Raw genomic sequence first — 16,827 nt, forward strand, 5'->3', positions numbered from 1 at the left:
CAGACAAGCGCTGCAGTAGCTGGGGATCCTAGGACCATCCCTGCCCTCTGAGCCATCCAATCCCCTGGCCTGGGGCTGTGCCCCCTATAAGGGAAAGGGCCTATGTGCTGTTCCCTGTCCCCCGTAACCAGTCAGTCCCCCAGCCTGGCGTTGGGTCTGCCTGTTCCCTGCCCCCCTCAGCCAGCCAGGCCCCCAGCCTGGGGCTGTGCCCCTTAGAGGGGAAAGGCCCCTCCACAATCACCTGGAGATCAGCCTGTCCGGGTTAACAAATCCCTTCCTTCTCTCCCTGTAAGTACTGTGACTGTTGGGGGGCAGAGATGGGTCTGTCACCCCTTGTGGGGCTCTTCGTACCCCCCAGCGGAGGCCGGCCCCTCCAGGAGAGCTGGCTGAGGTTTTCCAAAGGGCAGAGCCTGTGTCAGAAAACGTGGCTTGATTGAAATAGACAAGCTGGGGAAGGCAAGTGTTGAGAGGCAGTTCCCTGCCGGGGGAGGCCGGTTCAAAGCGGGCGTTCGAACGGAATGGACTGAGCTGAGTTTTTTTCATTTCAAAATGACCCTTTCTTGGGTTTCCGGGTGGATTTGATGATTTTGGTGTTTCTAAGACTGGAATCAAAGCAGCGGCTGACCTGGGTTGATTGTGCGCTGGAGGAAATGGAAAGTCCCAAATGGGGTATATTGTGTTTCTGTAATACATAAAAAGGACAACCAGTCCCCATTTTTGTATTATTTTTTGGGTGCGGGGTGGGGTGGGGGTGGGTCATGTTTTGGCCAATAGCCTATTTTTATATGGTAAACAATTAATTGGTATTTTATCAATTGTATTTAAAAAGTCCCGAGGGCATCAAACTCTTTCAATGCACCCAAACCAACCTTAGGGGTCCCCTCCTCCCCCCGAAACGTTGGGGCGAGTTTCACAATCTGGTATCTTTAGATACATCTCTTTCATTTCCATTTTGAAACGAAGTTGGGGGGGTTTCCTTCCAAACCACACTTGCTCTTCCTGGCCTGAGCTCCCACCTGAGGCTGGTAGAGATAAGGCGGGACGTGGAGCTTGAGCTCTCGGTTCTAGCCACGTCTTTGCCCCCAGCCTAAGAGGAAAGGACTCAGGGTAGGTGACATAGGAAAATGTCCACATCCCCGGCAGTGACTCTGGTTCACAATAGGGAGAGCACCCCCCCACCCCAGCTCACTCCCTGCAGCACAGGGCCCCCCAGCACCACATTGGGGCACCAGGGCCAGTCCTGACTGCCAGGGGAGAGCCCCCACCGTGTCCCCTGTAGCACAGCGCCCCCTAGTGCCATGCTGGGGCATTGGGACCAGCCCTGACTGCCAGGGGAGAGCTCCCCCAGCCGGCTCCCTGCAGTGCGGCGTCTCCCCCTTCACACATGGGTTGGTGGTGCCTCCTCAAAGGCTGCCTTGAAGGCCTGCACCAGGGGCCTCCGCACGGCGTCCTGGAACTCCCTCCCGGCAAAGACGTAGAGCAGGGGGTTGATGCAGCTGTTGAACATGGCCAGGCACTTGGAGAGAGGGATGGCCACCAGGCGCACGGCGCTGGGCACGTGGGCTGTGGAGATCCTGGCCAAGGCCAAGGCATGGTAGGGCAACCAGCAGAGGAAGAAGCAGAAGATGACTCTGGTGACCACCAAGAGGGGCTTGCTGGACTTGGCCAGCCTCTTCCGCCTCATGGCCACCACCAGGACAGAGTAGGACACGGAGATGACCACCAAGGGCAGGAGGAACTGGGAGAGGAAGATGAACACGGTCAAGATCTCGGCCTCTTGGCGCCTCCAGTCTTGGAAGACGTCCAGGTTGCTGCAGGAGCTCCGGTTCCTCTCGAAGGAGAGCTCGGAGAAGAGGAAGGAGCTGGGCACGAAGGTGGCCAGCGACAGGGCCCAGATGGCAGCACAGGCCACCCAGCTGAGCCGTGGCGTGCGGTGATTGCGGCACCAGACCGGGGCCACCACCACCACGCACCGGTCCACGCTGATGGCACTGAGCAGCAGGACCCCGCTGCAGAGGCTCAAGCCGAAGAGGCAGTTGGCCAGTTTGCAGGCCACGGAGCCGAAGGGCCAGTCCAGATCCAGGGCCAGGTACAGGACGGTGACCAGGATCAGAGAGGTGGAGGCCACGTCGGCCACAGCCAGGTTGAAGAACCACACGGTGTTGGGGGTCCAGCGCAGCTTCCAGCCCGTGACCCACAGCACCGCCCCGTTCCCGGCCGCCCCCGCCAAGAAGATGAAGCCGAAGGCCACGGCCGTGGTGACCTTCATGGCCTGGCGCAGTGGGGCCTCCCCGGATGTGGCGTTGACGGGCAGCATCGCCCTGCCGAAGAGACAGGGTAGGTTGTGAAAGGCCCTACGCTTGGGTTCTCTCCCATGGCGTCGGATGTGGGGCTGGGAGCCAGGACTCCTGGGTTCTATCCCTGACTCTGGGAAGGGAATGGGGTCTGGTAGGTTAGAGCAGGCAGGGGCTGGGAGCCAGGACTCATTAACTGGGCCACCATTGAGATCCCAGACTCAGTTGAATGCTGGGATGATCCGGACCTCCACCCCCACCGTTACCCATGTGCTAACTAAACTAATGGTTGTGGACAGTGTGTGTGTACACGCCTGTGTGTGTCTCTGCTGGAAGGAATGAGTGTGTGTGTGTGTGTGTGACGGCTCCCCCCACCCCCGTCCCTCGCTCTGAGCCCTGCTCACTTAGTGATGCTAATAGGCACAGTTGCATTGACCGCAGGCCCCCCTCCCTGCTTTGTTCCCAAACAACCAGCTGGGCCCAACGCTTCCATCCTAATGCGTCAATTTCCCAGCCCCGTGGGGGTGAGAGCTCAGCTGGGTGCTGTGCCGGCGGGGGGCCCGGGAGGGCCGGCGTCGCTCGGCACTGGGCGAGGAGCCAGCTCCCAGGTCCCCTACCCCCGTGGGGGGTGGTTAGGGCTTGAGCACGGCTGCTGGGGCCCAGACCCCTGTGCCAGCTGGAGTTGGGGGCAGAGTGAGGAAGGGGAGGGGATTTGGGGGGGAGGAAGTGGGATGGGAGAATTGGAGTCAGGACTCCTGGGTTCTTATCCCCAGCTCTGGGAGGGGAGTGGGGTCTAGTGGTTAGAGCAGAGTGGGGGGGAGGGCGGGAGCCAGAAGCAGGACTGCTGGATTCTCTCCTTGGGTCTGGGAGGGGAGTGGGGTCTATTGGTTAGAGGGTGGGGGGCTGAGAGGCAGGACTCCTGGTTTCTATCCCCAGCTCTGGGAGGGGAGTAGGGTCTAGTGGTCAGAACGAGGGGGGTTGGGAGCCAGGATTCCTGGTTTCTATCCCCAGCTCTGGGAGGGGAGTAGGGTCTAGTGGTCAGAACGAGGGGGGTTGGGAGCCAGGATTCCTGGTTTCTATCCCTAGCTCTGGGTGGGTTTAAGGTTGCCAACATCATATTTCAAAAACAAGGGACTATTTTCTTAGCGACCCCCCCGCCCCCGATATTGTTGTTATGATTATCATTAATAACAACCCTCAGCAGGACTCACCTACATTCGCCAGGGGGTTTTTTTTGCTGCTTTTTGCAGAACTCAGTGAGTCCCGAGCTTCTTGCAGGGAGATGGAAAACCAAGGGACGCTCCTTGTAATAAAGGACGGTTGGCAGCCCTGCCAGTGGGTCAGAGCAGGGGGGCCCTGGGAGCCAGGACTCCTGGGTTCTCTTCTTGCTTCTGCGACTGATTCGCTGGAGGAGTGCCTGTCGCTCCTTCCTCGGCTCTTGCATTTACACCTCTCTATAAATACTGTCCCCCAGCCCCCCCCCGCAACCACTAGATCCCGCTCCCTGCCCAGAACAGTGGAGGGAACCCAGGAGTCCTGGCTCCTGCCTCCCCCCCCCAACCACTAGACCCCACTCCGCTCCCACAGCTGGGGCTAGAACCCAGGTGTCCTGGCTCCAAGCCCCCTCCTCCCAGCCCTAGAGCCCCCTCCTCCCGGCCAGGAACAGAACGTACCTTCCCTCCCCTGCCAGTTGCCACCGCCCCCTGGCAGGACCCGTTCACCTGTCCCCCCCCCCCCCCCCCGGCAATGTTCCCAGACACACTGTACAGCTGTAGCCAGAGCAACGGCATCCATCCTCAAGGTCTCAGCTACAGAGAAGGCGGGGAAGGGGGGGGGGAAGAGCCCAGCCCTGGCTGTGAATAGAACCCAGGAGTCCAGACTACTCTCCCCCCACCCTCTACCCACTAGACCCTACTTGTCTCCCAGGAGCCCTGCCTCCCAGCCCCCACATCTAACCACTAGATACCACTCCCCTCCCAGAGCCGGGGGTGGAAGGAACCCAGGAGTCCTGGCTTCCAGCCCCCCTGCTCTAACCCATTAAATCCCAGCTCCCACAGCAAAAGCAAAATCACTCACCTGAGGAGGAACGATTCTCCAGGGGTTAGAGTTGGCGAGGGGGGTGGGCTGGGAGCCAGGACTCCTGGGTTCTATCCCTGGCCATGGGAGGGGAGTGGGGTCTAGTGGGTTGAAGTGGGAGGGGCTGGGAGCCAGGACTCCTGGGTTCTACTCCTGGCCCTTAGAGGAGAGTGGGGTCTAGAGGTTAGAACAAAGGACGGGCTGGGAGCCAGGACTCTTGCTTTTCCCGTGCCTCAGTTTCCCCACCTGTCTGAGTCGGGTAGCGCTGGTTTCCCGGGGGGTGGGGGCATAGGTGCTGGAACTGGGGGTACTGGGGGGGGGGGGGCTGCGGCACCCTCTGGCTTGAAGCGGTTTCCATTATATACAGAGTTTGCAGTTTGGGTCAAGGGCTCCCAGCCCCTCCCATACAGATTGTTCCACCAGCCGGAGGGGCGGGGGGTTCACCCCGTCTGGTAGGAGCCCAGAGGCCGCGGGGATGGGGGCCAGGCTGCCCGGCCCCTGGGCAGGGAGCGGGGCGCGACTCACCTGGCTGCCGCCAGGTCCCGGGGGGCCGCCGGGCGGGGGCGGGTCCGGGTCCGGGTCCGGGTCCGCTGCGCAGGGAGCCGGGCCGGGCGTGTGTGGCTGGAGGGAGGGAGGGAGAGTGTGTGTGTGTGTCTGCTGCCCCCTGCTGGAGGGGATCCGCCCCACAGTGTGTGTGTCACAGCCTCTCTTCCCCAGCCTTTCTAACTCCAGCTTGTGGAACTTTTCAGCTTTTCAGCCCCCCCCAGGCAGCGTGCAGGGGTAGGAAGGGGTCACCTCTGGTGCCAGGCCTCCCCCCGTGGGCACTCCCAATCAGTGTGTGAAAGCACACACAGGTATCACAGCAAGGCTCAGCAGGGACACACGCACACACAGAGCAGGGCTCACCCCCTCAAGCAGGGGACAGCAAGGTCACACACGCAAATACAAATACAAATATCATCGTTAGATGAGGAAACTGAGTCACAGAGAGGGGACAGAACCCAGGAGTTCTGCCCTCCCCCTCTAGCCCCCTGGCCTCGCCTCCCCTCCCCTTCCCGAATCAGAAATAGAACCCAGGGTCCTGGCCCAGAACACACAAGACTGTGGAGCAGGGAATAGGACACGGGTCCTTTCCACTCTGGGGGGCGCCGGCTCTGGTCTGGCCCTAGGGCAGGGGACTGCCTGGCTCGGCGGGAGGGGGCTCGGAATGGTGCTGTGTTGACTCCAAGTGCACAGAAAACCCAGTGGAACTCCCTGCTACAGGACAGAGTAACTCACCTTCCTCCCACTGCCGGAGGTACTCAGCTGCCTGTCGCAGGAACTGCTGCTACACCCTGACTCGAGAGAGCGTGCAGGGTCCTTCTCACCTCATTGTAACACAGGAAGCCTCAAGCCACGGAGCCGCTTCTCAGCCCCATGGCCTTGCTGACAGCCCTGCACTAGGGTCCTCGGGGTATTGGCTCTGTCTGGGACTGCGCCTCCCGCGACTTGTTCGCGTGGAGTCCTCTGTGCTCTGCAGACTGGCCTAATGGTTAGAGCAGGGTGTGGGGGCTAGCCAGGACTCCTGGGTTCTATCCCCAGCTCTTGGAGGGGTGTGGTGGATTAGCGCAGGAAAATAGGAAGTCAGGACTCCTGGGTTCTAGCTCTTGCTCTGGGAGGAGAGTGGGCTGTAGTGGGTTAAAGCAGGGGGATGGGAAGTCAAGACTCCTGGGTTCTAACCCCAGTTCTGGGAGGGAGGGAGTTCAAGCATCATAAAGTGGGAATTTCACATCTGATTGACTTGAAACAAGACCGAGAAATTCACTGTCTGTCAGAGACAGCGCATAATTATATCTCTCTGCATTGAGTCCCACAGGTTAACCCCATTAATACTCTGTGGCAGGGAGTCCTGCAGATGCACAGAAATGTGGGGTCCAGTGGTACCCCCTGGGCAAATATCAACACCACCCGTCGCCCCTCAGAGGGAGCCGCCTGTCCAAAGGGACTAGAGCTTCAACGGGGCTCTCAAAGAGGCCCGTGCCCCAGAGACGCGGCTGTGGTGTCTGGCATGAGTGCGGCCGGGCTGGCGGCCCGGGGTTGGACGTGAGTGTGCAGAGAGCAAAGGGCTGTTGGATTCAGGGGGCCGCTTGCAACCAGGTGCTGCAGATGCTGAGCTGAGAACTGCCCAAGGCCTGGGAGCCCGAGTCCTCCCACAGCAGATCTGCTCAGGGCACTCCTGCCGTCGGGCCTGCAGAGAAACCTCTTCCTGTCAGACCCGGCGAGCCCAAGTGCTCTGAAATCCACCCGCCCGCTCGGCTTGGCCTGAAATTGGCCGTCTCTGAGCAAGGCCCGGGGCGGAGTGAGTGGGGCAGGTTCAGAGGGTCGTGATCCGGGGCCCTCAGCTAAAGCCGCATGAAAAGGAGCCGTTCTTAAATTCTTCACACCGCTCTGAAAACCAGTTGCAGACTCGCATTGACTTGGAAAGTGGCACCAAGCCGCAGGGGCTCTGCTGGAGTCTGCGGGGGTAAAGGGCGGTCTTTTGATTGGGGGCATCAGGAGATGCAGCCCCCTGAAGATGAGCTGCTGTTAATACTCACAAATTGCACTGATGCCCCCCATGCGGCGGGCAACTGCCTTGAAAACCAGCACTTAGCAACGGAGGCGGGAGTGATGCAAATTTGGGGTCCTTTGGTAGAGGGGTTCCTGCGATACAGGCCCCCTCCTACTCCCCTGCACATCCTGATTGAACATGTTCAGATGGTTATAATGTTCTTGGTGAAAGCAAAGAGGCCAAATTTCAGGAAACAACAAGCCCAGACAGACCCTGAGCTCAGCTATGCAACAGGAGCAAGGCTGGTGCAGCCATACTGCAAAAGTGAGTCCGCTCCTCAAGCTGTTCACACCTGTGTTTAATAGCAGTTCACATCTCTGCGAGTTACGGCTTCCGGAAATTGAGGGTGAGTAACACCCACGCTGAGCTGACACGTGGGGGCCTAGAGAGACGGCCACTGCTATTTCGATCTCAACATGGAGATGTTTGAGTTCCCGTCCCTATTATCAGCTTTGACCTGGTGTTTTCAGCCACAATGGGGCTGAATTGGGACCACAGATGGCATGTAAGTCCTGTGATAATAACCAATTCTTTGGGTCTCTGGTTATTCCGGAAATTTTTTTTTTTGGGGGGGGAGGCACTTATTTGGAGATGATCCCAAATGATTTTTTTGGCAAATGAAAAGGCGGGGGTGGGAGAGGGTTTCTTTCAGTCAGAAAAAAATGGGTTTTTTTGTGAGCTTGGATTTTACACATTTTAAATAAAAATAAAATAAAATTGAAGCACATTTCAAGACAAAGCCATTTTGAAAAAGAAAATCAAAATGTTTCATATTGAAACATGTTTCAGATTTTTGGTGGTTGAGCGAAACAATTTGGCAAACTTGATACTAATTCACTAAATGTTTTGATGTTACTAAGTTTGCTCTAACTTAGAGATCACTGCCCTCCCAGAGCTGGGGATTGAACCAAGGAGTCCTTGCTCCTAGTCCCCGCACTCTACCCTGCTAGACCCTGCTCCCCTCCCAGAGGCAGGAGAAGAACCCGAGAACTCTGACGTGAAGTCAACAGAGCGACACTGATTTACACTGGCCGAGGATCTGGCCTGTTCACTCCATGCCCTACTGCCTTACAGGCTTAATATTCCAAAATAACTGGTGATTATTTGTTATGCTTCTATTTTTGAAGGGTTTCCCAGATGAACACCATTAAAGAGGCCTGATCTTCCAGAAGGAGCTGAACCCTTTGTGAACATCAGGCCTGTTGCAAGGTTTCTCAGGTCAGTATGTGCTTCCATGGACTTCGCCTGCAAAGCGGAGAATGTTCTCAATTCCAGAGACGCCACCCTGAGGGGTCTTGTTTGTAAAAGGCTCTAGGTTCCATAATTTTTTAAAAAACCGCGGTGACTTGGAACCCAGGAGGTTCGAGAACTAGCCACATATCTAGAATTCACGGCATCCTATTGTGTTTTCAAACATATAGGTGCTTGGAGCCCTTGAATACTAGACCATGTCACATCCGATTGCGTTTCAAGACATTGTCACACCTAGAACTGAAGAAGTTTAAGAACTCACCAAATATCTAGAACTCATGTGACACTACTGAGTGTGTATTTACTTACACACACACACACACACACACACACATTATATATATAAAAATCCAATCGTACCCCATGAGTTCTAGACATTTGAGTGGTTCTTGAACCTCTTGAGATCTAGGTCTGCCAAGTTTTTTAAAACCCAAACTGCTCCTCTTTGGTCTAGGATGTCATATATGAGCTTGGAAACTAGGATGTTCTAGACTACATAGGAGCTATTTGGGTTTTAAAATCTTGGCAAACCTAGAAACCAAAAAGAAAAGGAGTACTTGTGGCACCTTAGAGACTAACCAATTTATTTGAGCATGAGCTTTCGTGAGCTACAGCTCACTTCATCAGATGTTTACCGTGGAAACTGCAGCAGACTTTATATACACACAGAAATCATGAAACAATACCTCCTCCCACCCCACTGTCCTGCTGGTAATAGCTTATCTAAAGTGATCAACAGGTGGGCCATTTCCAGCACAAATCCAGGTTTTCTCACCCTCCACCCCCCCACACAAATTCACTCTCCTGCTGGTGCTAGCTTTGGATGGGCTAGCACCAGCAGGAGAGTGAATTTGTGTGGGGGGGTGGAGGGTGAGAAAACCTGGATTTGTGCTGGAAATGGCCCACCTGTTGATCACTTTAGATAAGCTATTACCAGCAGGACAGTGGGGTGGGAGGAGGTATTGTTTCATGATTTCTGTGTGTATATAAAGTCTTCTGCAGTTTCCACGGTAAACATCTGATGAAGTGAGCTGTAGCTCACGAAAGCTCATGCTCAAATAAATTGGTTAGTCTCTAAGGTGCCACAAGTACTCCTTTTCTTTTTGCGAATACAGACTAACACGGCTGTTCCTCTGAAACCTAGAAACCAAAGGTTCAAGAACCAGCCAAATATCTAGAACTCGTAGGATCTTTGCTTTTGAAACATACAGGGGCCTGGAAAACATGATGTCTAAATCTAGCCCACATCAGACCAGATCACATTCAAAACACTGACAGAGCTGGGACCCAAAAGGTTAACTATCGGCCAGGACTCCTAGAATCCATGAGATCCTATTGAATATTGAATCAGCGAAAGGTGGTATCTGTCATGGTTGTCAAGTCTTGTTTCATCTGAACAGTAAAATGCACGTCTAACTTCCCTACAGCCTCCACTGCGGGCTGGTGGCCTATGCAGGCCTGGCTTCCTCAGACAACCCCGTGGGCTCTAGGTGACAACTGGTGGAGCACCCCAACCGCATCTGCCTCACCTCTGGCTAGAATCAGAGATTCCAAGGCCAGATGGAGCATGGTGGTCCCCTACTCTGACTTCCTGCAGAACATCCCTGAATTAGTCCCTGATTGAACTAGAGCCAGACCTCTTTGAAAAGCACCCAATCCTGCCTTAAAAATTGCTGGAGATGGAGAATCCACCAGGAGGGGTCTTCTGAAGTCTTTATTGTCCTTTTCATCTGCTAGCCCTGAGCCTTGGCCAAGGTTTTCTAACTTGGCTAGAGCTGGCAGGTGGGATCTTCTTGGTTACTTGGACATTACCTCTTCACCACCCTGAAGTGTTTATGGGCAGGTGGTTTCTCTGGAGTCGCTCTTTGTTGTGCCAGCTTGTTTTCCTTACTGGCCGCTCTTAAACTAATCCAGAGCCTCCACACACTAAATATCCCAGTGATTGGGTCACACAGTGGTTATAAAGTATTTCAGAGGCATCACACAAGTCTTACAGAATCTATGTAGTTCAAGGAAAGCCTGGGAAAGGTTATTCCTTATTATATTTTATTTCAGGTAGTTCTCGGAGCCCCAGTCCTGGCCCAAGGCCCCACTGTGCTAGGTGCTGTACAAACACAGAACAAAAAGACAGGTGGTGTCCCAGAGAGCCACAGTCTAAGGAAATGCAATGGATAGAGACCTGGGCTCGGACGCAGGAGACCTGGGTTGTTCCCGGTTCGGCCACTGGCCAGACTGAAGGTTCGACTGGGTGACCTTGGCCAAGTCACTGCCCCACACCGTGCCTCAGTTTCTCCATTTGTAAAAACTGGAAGACTGCTACTGACCTCCTTGGTAAAGTTCTTTGAGATCTACTGATGACAAGCACTAGAGAAGAGCTAGATATCTCTATTATAATACATGGACTCTTCTATAATATACTACATCGAATGGATTTTAAACCATTTGGAAATCTAGGACCATGATGAAACTTTTAGCAAGCAATCTGGAACCTGTTGGATTCTATGTGGTTTGCAAACACTCCAGAATCCAGTGATGTCCCAGGCCCAGTCAGGAATCTAGAACCCATGGACTTTGAGTACCAACCCACCAAGAGGCTTACAATAAATGAGATTCCAGAGCCTGCTAGTGATGCAGAATCAGTCAGGTGAGAGTCACTCAGGTGAGAACACATTGAGAGATCAAAACCAGACAAGATTCTGGAGCTGACTACTGGTTTGGTGCCATTGACAGCCCATTGAGTACGAAAAAATTGAGAGACCTAGAACGTATGGGATTCTGGAGAGAGCAGGGAATCTAGAATTCAGGGACACTGCAGGGTTTATAAACAGTGACCCATCAGGTTTTAGAACCATGAGGAATCTAGAAAGAAATGGGATACCAAATGTTCAACTCTCCCTAAACCTGGGCATCTTCAGGCCATCTCCTGTTTTGTGTTCTCAACTTCAGACCCTTGTCTTCCGCTATACTTGGGGGCACTGCTGCCGAGATCATCAACAAAAGCCGCTTTGACCAGAGTGAGAAGAGACATCCTGAAGACCTGCCAGAACTTCTCCCCCACAAAGAGGTAGAGGATGGGGGTGAAGCAGGCATTGAAGCAGGACGTGAAGGTGTAAATGACCAAGAGGGTGCCTGTCACTGACTCTGGCACCTCCTTCTTGTAGAGATTCAAGCTCTGGTAGAGGTGGTAGGGCAGCCACCCGAGAAAGAAGGAAACCACCGCGGCCACCATGACTTTGAAGGGCTTCCCAGCCCACGCCAGCTTCTTCTCCTTCATCTTCAGCGCCACCCGGCTATAGCATCCCACGATGGTGCAGAAGGGCAGAAGGAAGCCTAGCAAGAACCGGACCATGAAGATGGCCAGGTGGACCCGTCTCCCCAGCTCCTGTGGCTCGGCTCCATTCCAGTCTCTGGAGAGGGCGTAATTGTTAACGCAGATGATCCTGCCCCCGTCCAACACCTGGGTCTCCCGGAAAGCCAGGTAGGGAGTGCTGAGACCGAAGGAGACCAGCCACACGCCCACAACCAGCTTCCGAGCTCGGTGCACATTGCGGTGATGCCGGCACCAGATGGGGTGGTGAGAGAGGGTGTAGCGGTCCAGGCTGATGAGGGTGAGAAGGAAGACAGAGGTGAACATGCCCAGAGAGATGCAGGTGTTGAGGAATTTGCACATAACCATGCCGAAGACCCAGTGGAAACCCAGGAGAACGTAGACAATGAAGAAGGGGATCAGCAGGGTGAAGAGAAGGTAGCAGGAGACCAGGTGGAGGAACCAGAGCGTGGTCACTGTCATCCTCATCTTCAGCCCCAGCACCCACAGGTACAGCCCGTTCCCCACCACACCCACCAGGAAGGTGGTGAAGAGCAACACGGCCGCAGCCAGGTGAGTGGCGCTCACAGCTGCTGGGGTCCGGCTGGAATTCACCCCTGTGGTTGGTGGGAGAGTCATGTTGCCTTGGTCCATGGTGCCCTGGGGAGAGAGAGAAGATGGGTTAGAAGGGATGACAGAGGAGAGGAAAAGGGGGAGGGGAAGAAGAGGAAGGGAGAAATGAGGGGTTTAGGAAGGCACCATTGGAGAGGATCTCTCTGGGTGTCCTCTGTTCCTCTAGAATATCCAGGCTAGATATTGTCAGCAACTGGGCTATAGCTGGTGAAACTCCTTGCTACAGGGTAGAACTATGGGCAGAGGGAAAAAGGGATAGTAGATGTGGGAGGAGTGGGGACGGAGACAGTTTAGCAGGTCAAATAGACACCTATGCTGATCTGGAGAACGGGCTGGCTCAGAGGGGTGGGGAATGGAGATGGGGCCTTCCCCACCAGGAGCTGCTGGTTCCGATCTGGCTCCAGGGCAGTGACTGGGTGGCTCAGGGAGGTGGGGGTCGGTCCTGTTGAGCTGGTGCCGGTGGCACTCACTGCTACAAGGTGGAAAAAGCCACCCGTCCCCTACCCCGTCTCTTGTACTTATCTGTCTGCCACGGGAATTGCTGCTTCACCCTGACTCGAGAGAGCGTGCAGGGTCCTTCTTACTCTCATTGTAACACAGGAAGCCTCAAGCCACCGAGCTGCTGCTCTGTCCCCCAGCCGGGCTGCCAGCCCTGCAGCCGGGTCCTCTGGGCGATTGCCTCTGGCAGGGACTGCATCCCTTACGGCCTTGTTAGCACGGTGTCCGCTGTGCTCTGCAGCCTGGCCTAATGGTTAGAGAAGGGCAGGCTGGGAGCCAGGACTCCTGGGTTCTACGCCCAGCTCTGGGAGTGGGGTGGGGGTCAGAACTCCTGGGTTGTGGGAGGAAAGGGGGGTCTTGTGGCTTAGAGCAGAGGCTCTCAGCCAGGGGTGGGTGTACGCAGAGATCTGTCGGGGGTACATCAACTCACCTAGGTATTTGCCTCATTTTACCCCAACCTCCATAAAAAGAACCCGCGTGGTCAGTACAAACTAACATTTCATACTGTGACTTGCTGAGACTGCTCTGTGTAAACGGGGAGCAACTCGTCTGACTCACCTGAAAGAAGTGGGAAATGTTCCCCCATGTCACAGACCTCACCTACTACCTCTGTCTATTGAGTGCCCCATGTGGACCCCACTGATACCCAGGGGCAAGGAGTCTCCCAGGCTAACCTCACTCTCACTCAGTGGCAGTGAGTTTCATAGGCTAACCCCACTGATACCCAGTGGCAGGGAGTCCCACTAGTTTGCCTTTACAAGAGCAAATTTTGTGGCTTCTTGGGGGCCTTAGCAAGGAAATTCCCCTTTAGACCCAACACAGAGCCCTCTGCCCATTGTCTTGACTCACCTGGGGAGCGGGTGGTGGAAACAGACCCAGCGCAGAGAGAGCCTCAGATGCTGTGTGTTTGGTCAGCAAAGCGTCCGTGTGTCTGTCCCCTGCACCCCGGAGACCTCCCCTGTGTGTTGAGTTCACTCCCCTTAACTCTGTGTCTTCTACATGCTCCACCCCTCACCTGCTATCTGAGATCCACAAGCTGCAAACCATGAACGGAAATGATCATCGGATACTGTCTTAGCAAATAAACCACCTAAGCAACAGCCACTGCTTTAAAATTAGCCCCTCTCCCTCCCAGAGCCTGGCATAGAACCCAGGAGTCCTGGCTCCCAGCCCCCCGACTCTAATGCACTAGATGCTTGGCCAGTAGCTCATCTACTGAGGTGTGCCCCTGTGAAGAGGAAGGGGCTGTATTTTGCAGAAGTCCTTTCCTGAGAGGGGGCTGCACCATGATCCAGAGATAACCACCCAGCCCCGTTAGCTCACAATAAAATCTGAGTCACAAATGATGCAACTCCCAGCCAAGGAGTGGGGGGGTCTTGGGGGTTAGAGCAGGAGGGCTGGGAGCCAGGACTCCTGGGTTCTGTCCCTGCTTCTGGGAGATGAGTGGGATCTCATGGGCTAGTGCAGGGGGCAGATGGGAGTAAGGACCCTGGGTTCTGTCCCCAGCTCTCGGAGGGGGGTGGGGTCTAGTGGTTAGAGCAGGTCAATAGTTGTGAGGGGTCCTGTGTTATCTACATGTTGTGGGTACGTCCCTGCGTGAGACAACTCCTGTGAAATGCGGCCCCTTCCTATTCTAGATAAAATCTCAGTCACACCCAGCCCTCCCCAGAAGTGTGGGCCATTAATAGTGGTTTGGAATCTTGATGGCTCAGCCAGGACAACTGACTGTGGATGGCTCTGTTTGCTTGCAGGCCTTCCTGTGAGTCAGGCTGGGAGGAATGGAGGCTTGGGGGTCTCACAGGACATGTGACCATGTCACCTGGTCCTAGAATCCATCTTAAACCCGATCTATAAGGGGGGTGGAACAGAACAAAGGGGGCTGCAAACAGAAATCCCCTAGCTACCACCTGAGCTGGAACAAGGGCTGTACCAGGGGAAACGATTGGGCCCAGACTAGGAAGGTGTCCAGTCTGTGATAGAAACTTATTGAAACATCTGAGGGTGCGATTTATCTGTATTCAGTTTTCTTATTGTATTAGACTTAGACTTGTGGTTGTTATTTTATTTTGCTTGGTAATTCACTTTGTTCTGTCTGTTATTACTTGGAACCACTTAAATCCTACTTTTTGTATTTAACATCACTTTTTACTGATTAATTAACCCAGAGTATGTATTAATACGGGCGGGGGGGGGGGGCGGGGGGTTGGGCAAACAGCTGTGCATATCGCTCTATCAGTGTTCTAGAGGGCGAACAAATTCTGAGTTTATCTTGTATAGGCTTTATACAGAGTAACACAGATTTATTTGGGGTTTGGGCCCCATTGGGCGCTGGGTATCTGAGTGTTGGAGACAGGAACCCTACTGAAGGGGGTTTCTGTGGTCCAACCCATCACACGGCCCCTCACGGCCCCCCTGCCTTCCCAGGCCAGGCCAGCCCCTCACTGCACCTCCGCCTTATCAGCCAGCCCGGCAGCCAATGGGAGCAACCCCCACCTGGTCGGGAAGGGAAGTCAAGTGGCAGCTGCATGTGGCATCCCCTGCTGGGGGTGACTGGCTGTGGGCTCTGCCTGTGGGTTCTGGGGCCGAGGATGATGGTGACCTCCCTCTTCTCCTTCCATCTGGTGCTCCCCTACCTGCTCACGTCCTGCTTTATAACTCTGTTCGCGTCTAGAATATAGAATCTCAGGGTTGGAAGGGACCCCTGAAGGTCATCTAGTCCCACCCCCGGCTCGAAGCAGGACCAAATCCCAGTTAAATCATCCCAGCCAGGGCTTTGTCAAGCCTGACCTTAAAAACCTCTAAGGAAGGAGATTCTACCACCTCCCTAGGTAACGCATTCCAGTGTTTCACCACCCTCTTAGTGAAAAAGTTTTTCCTAATATCCAATCTAAACCTCCCCCACTGCAACTTGAGACCATTACTCCTCGTTCTGTCATCTGCTACCATTGAGAACAGTCTAGAGCCATCCTCTTTGGAACCCCCTTTCAGGTAGTTGAAAGCAGCTATCAAATCCCCCCTCATTCTTCTCTTCTGCAGGCTAAACAATCCCAGCTCCCTCAGCCTCTCCTCATAACTCATGTGTTCCAGACCCCTAATCATTTTTGTTGCCCTTCTCTGGACTCTCTCCAATTTATCCACATCCTTCTTGAAGTGTGGGGCCCAAAACTGGACACAGTACTCCAGATGAGGCCTCACCAATGTCGAATAGAGGGGAACGATCACGTCCCTCGATCTGCTCGCTATGCCCCTACTTATACATCCCAAAATGCCATTGGCCTTCTTGGCAACAAGGGCACACTGCTGACTCATATCCAGCTTCTCGTCCATTGTCACCCCTAGGTCCTTTTCCGCAGAACTGCTGCCTAGCCATTCGGTCCCTAGTCTGTAGCGGTGCATGGGATTCTTCCGTCCTAAGTGCAGGACCCTGCACTTATCCTTATTGAACCTCATCAGATTTCTTTTGGCCCAATCCTCCAATTTGTCTAGGTCTTTCTGTATCCTATCCCTCCCCTCCAGCGTATCTACCACTCCTCCCAGTTTAGAGTCTACCTCTGCCTGGGTTTCCACTGGGTCTTTGGCACGGCCATGTGCGAGCTCCTCAACGCCTGCCTCTCCCTGGGCATGTTCTCTGTCATCTTCCTCCTCAACCTCACCAGCCTGGACCACTGCACTCTCCCCTGCCCTCCATCTGGTTCTGGCGTCACCGCACCATGGCTCGGGCTAGGAAGCTGGTCGCGGTTGTATAGCTGGTTTCTTTCGCCCGCAGTGCTCCCTAACTGGGCTTCCAGGAACTCCTGGAGATGGAGGGGTCAGGGTCACGTGCACCAATAGTTACACTTTCTCTGGGGGATGGAGCCGTGATGCAGGCCTGGAGGAGACGTCTCCATCCAGTCCTGTTTAGGGTGCTGTTTCTGCTGGGCTTCCCGTCGGCCCTCTGCACCAGCGTGGGATGCTGGGGCTGGACAGGTCTGGAGATGAAGAAGAAGGGGTTGGTGAGGAGCGGGAAGCCTTTCAAAGTCATGGTGACTGTGGTGGTTTCCTTCTTTGTCTGCTGGCTGCTCTACCATGGCTTGCTGATCGACAAGGATGAGGTGCTGGTGTTGGTCACGAGCGCCCAAAAGAGCCAGGAGTCAGAGAGCATTGGAAACTTGTCATCCCACGTGTTCCTTCATCCCTGA

The 16,827-nt window shown here is 54.7% G+C and overlaps 2 protein-coding genes and 1 pseudogene across 2 annotated transcripts; 1 reads left to right on the plus strand and 2 right to left on the minus strand.

Moving 5' to 3' along the window:
- Positions 1-1,298: 1,298 nt before the first annotated feature.
- Positions 1,299-2,317, minus strand: LOC125625671 (chemerin-like receptor 1). Its single transcript, XM_048828020.2, has one exon. It carries the CDS (start codon positions 2,315-2,317, stop codon positions 1,379-1,381), a length of 939 nt encoding a protein of 312 aa, XP_048683977.1. The 3' UTR covers positions 1,299-1,378.
- Positions 2,318-11,122: 8,805 nt separating this feature from the next.
- Positions 11,123-12,175, minus strand: LOC125625683 (putative G-protein coupled receptor 33). Its single transcript, XM_048828033.2, has one exon. The coding sequence runs from the start codon at positions 12,170-12,172 to the stop codon at positions 11,123-11,125; it is 1,050 nt and encodes a 349-aa protein (XP_048683990.2). The 5' UTR covers positions 12,173-12,175.
- A 2,049-nt stretch (positions 12,176-14,224) lies between these two features.
- Positions 14,225-16,827, plus strand: LOC142070071 (putative G-protein coupled receptor 33; annotated as a pseudogene).

This window comes from Caretta caretta, chromosome 24 (genome assembly GCF_965140235.1).
Source record: "Caretta caretta isolate rCarCar2 chromosome 24, rCarCar1.hap1, whole genome shotgun sequence".
Classification (NCBI taxonomy): Eukaryota; Metazoa; Chordata; order Testudines; family Cheloniidae; genus Caretta; species Caretta caretta.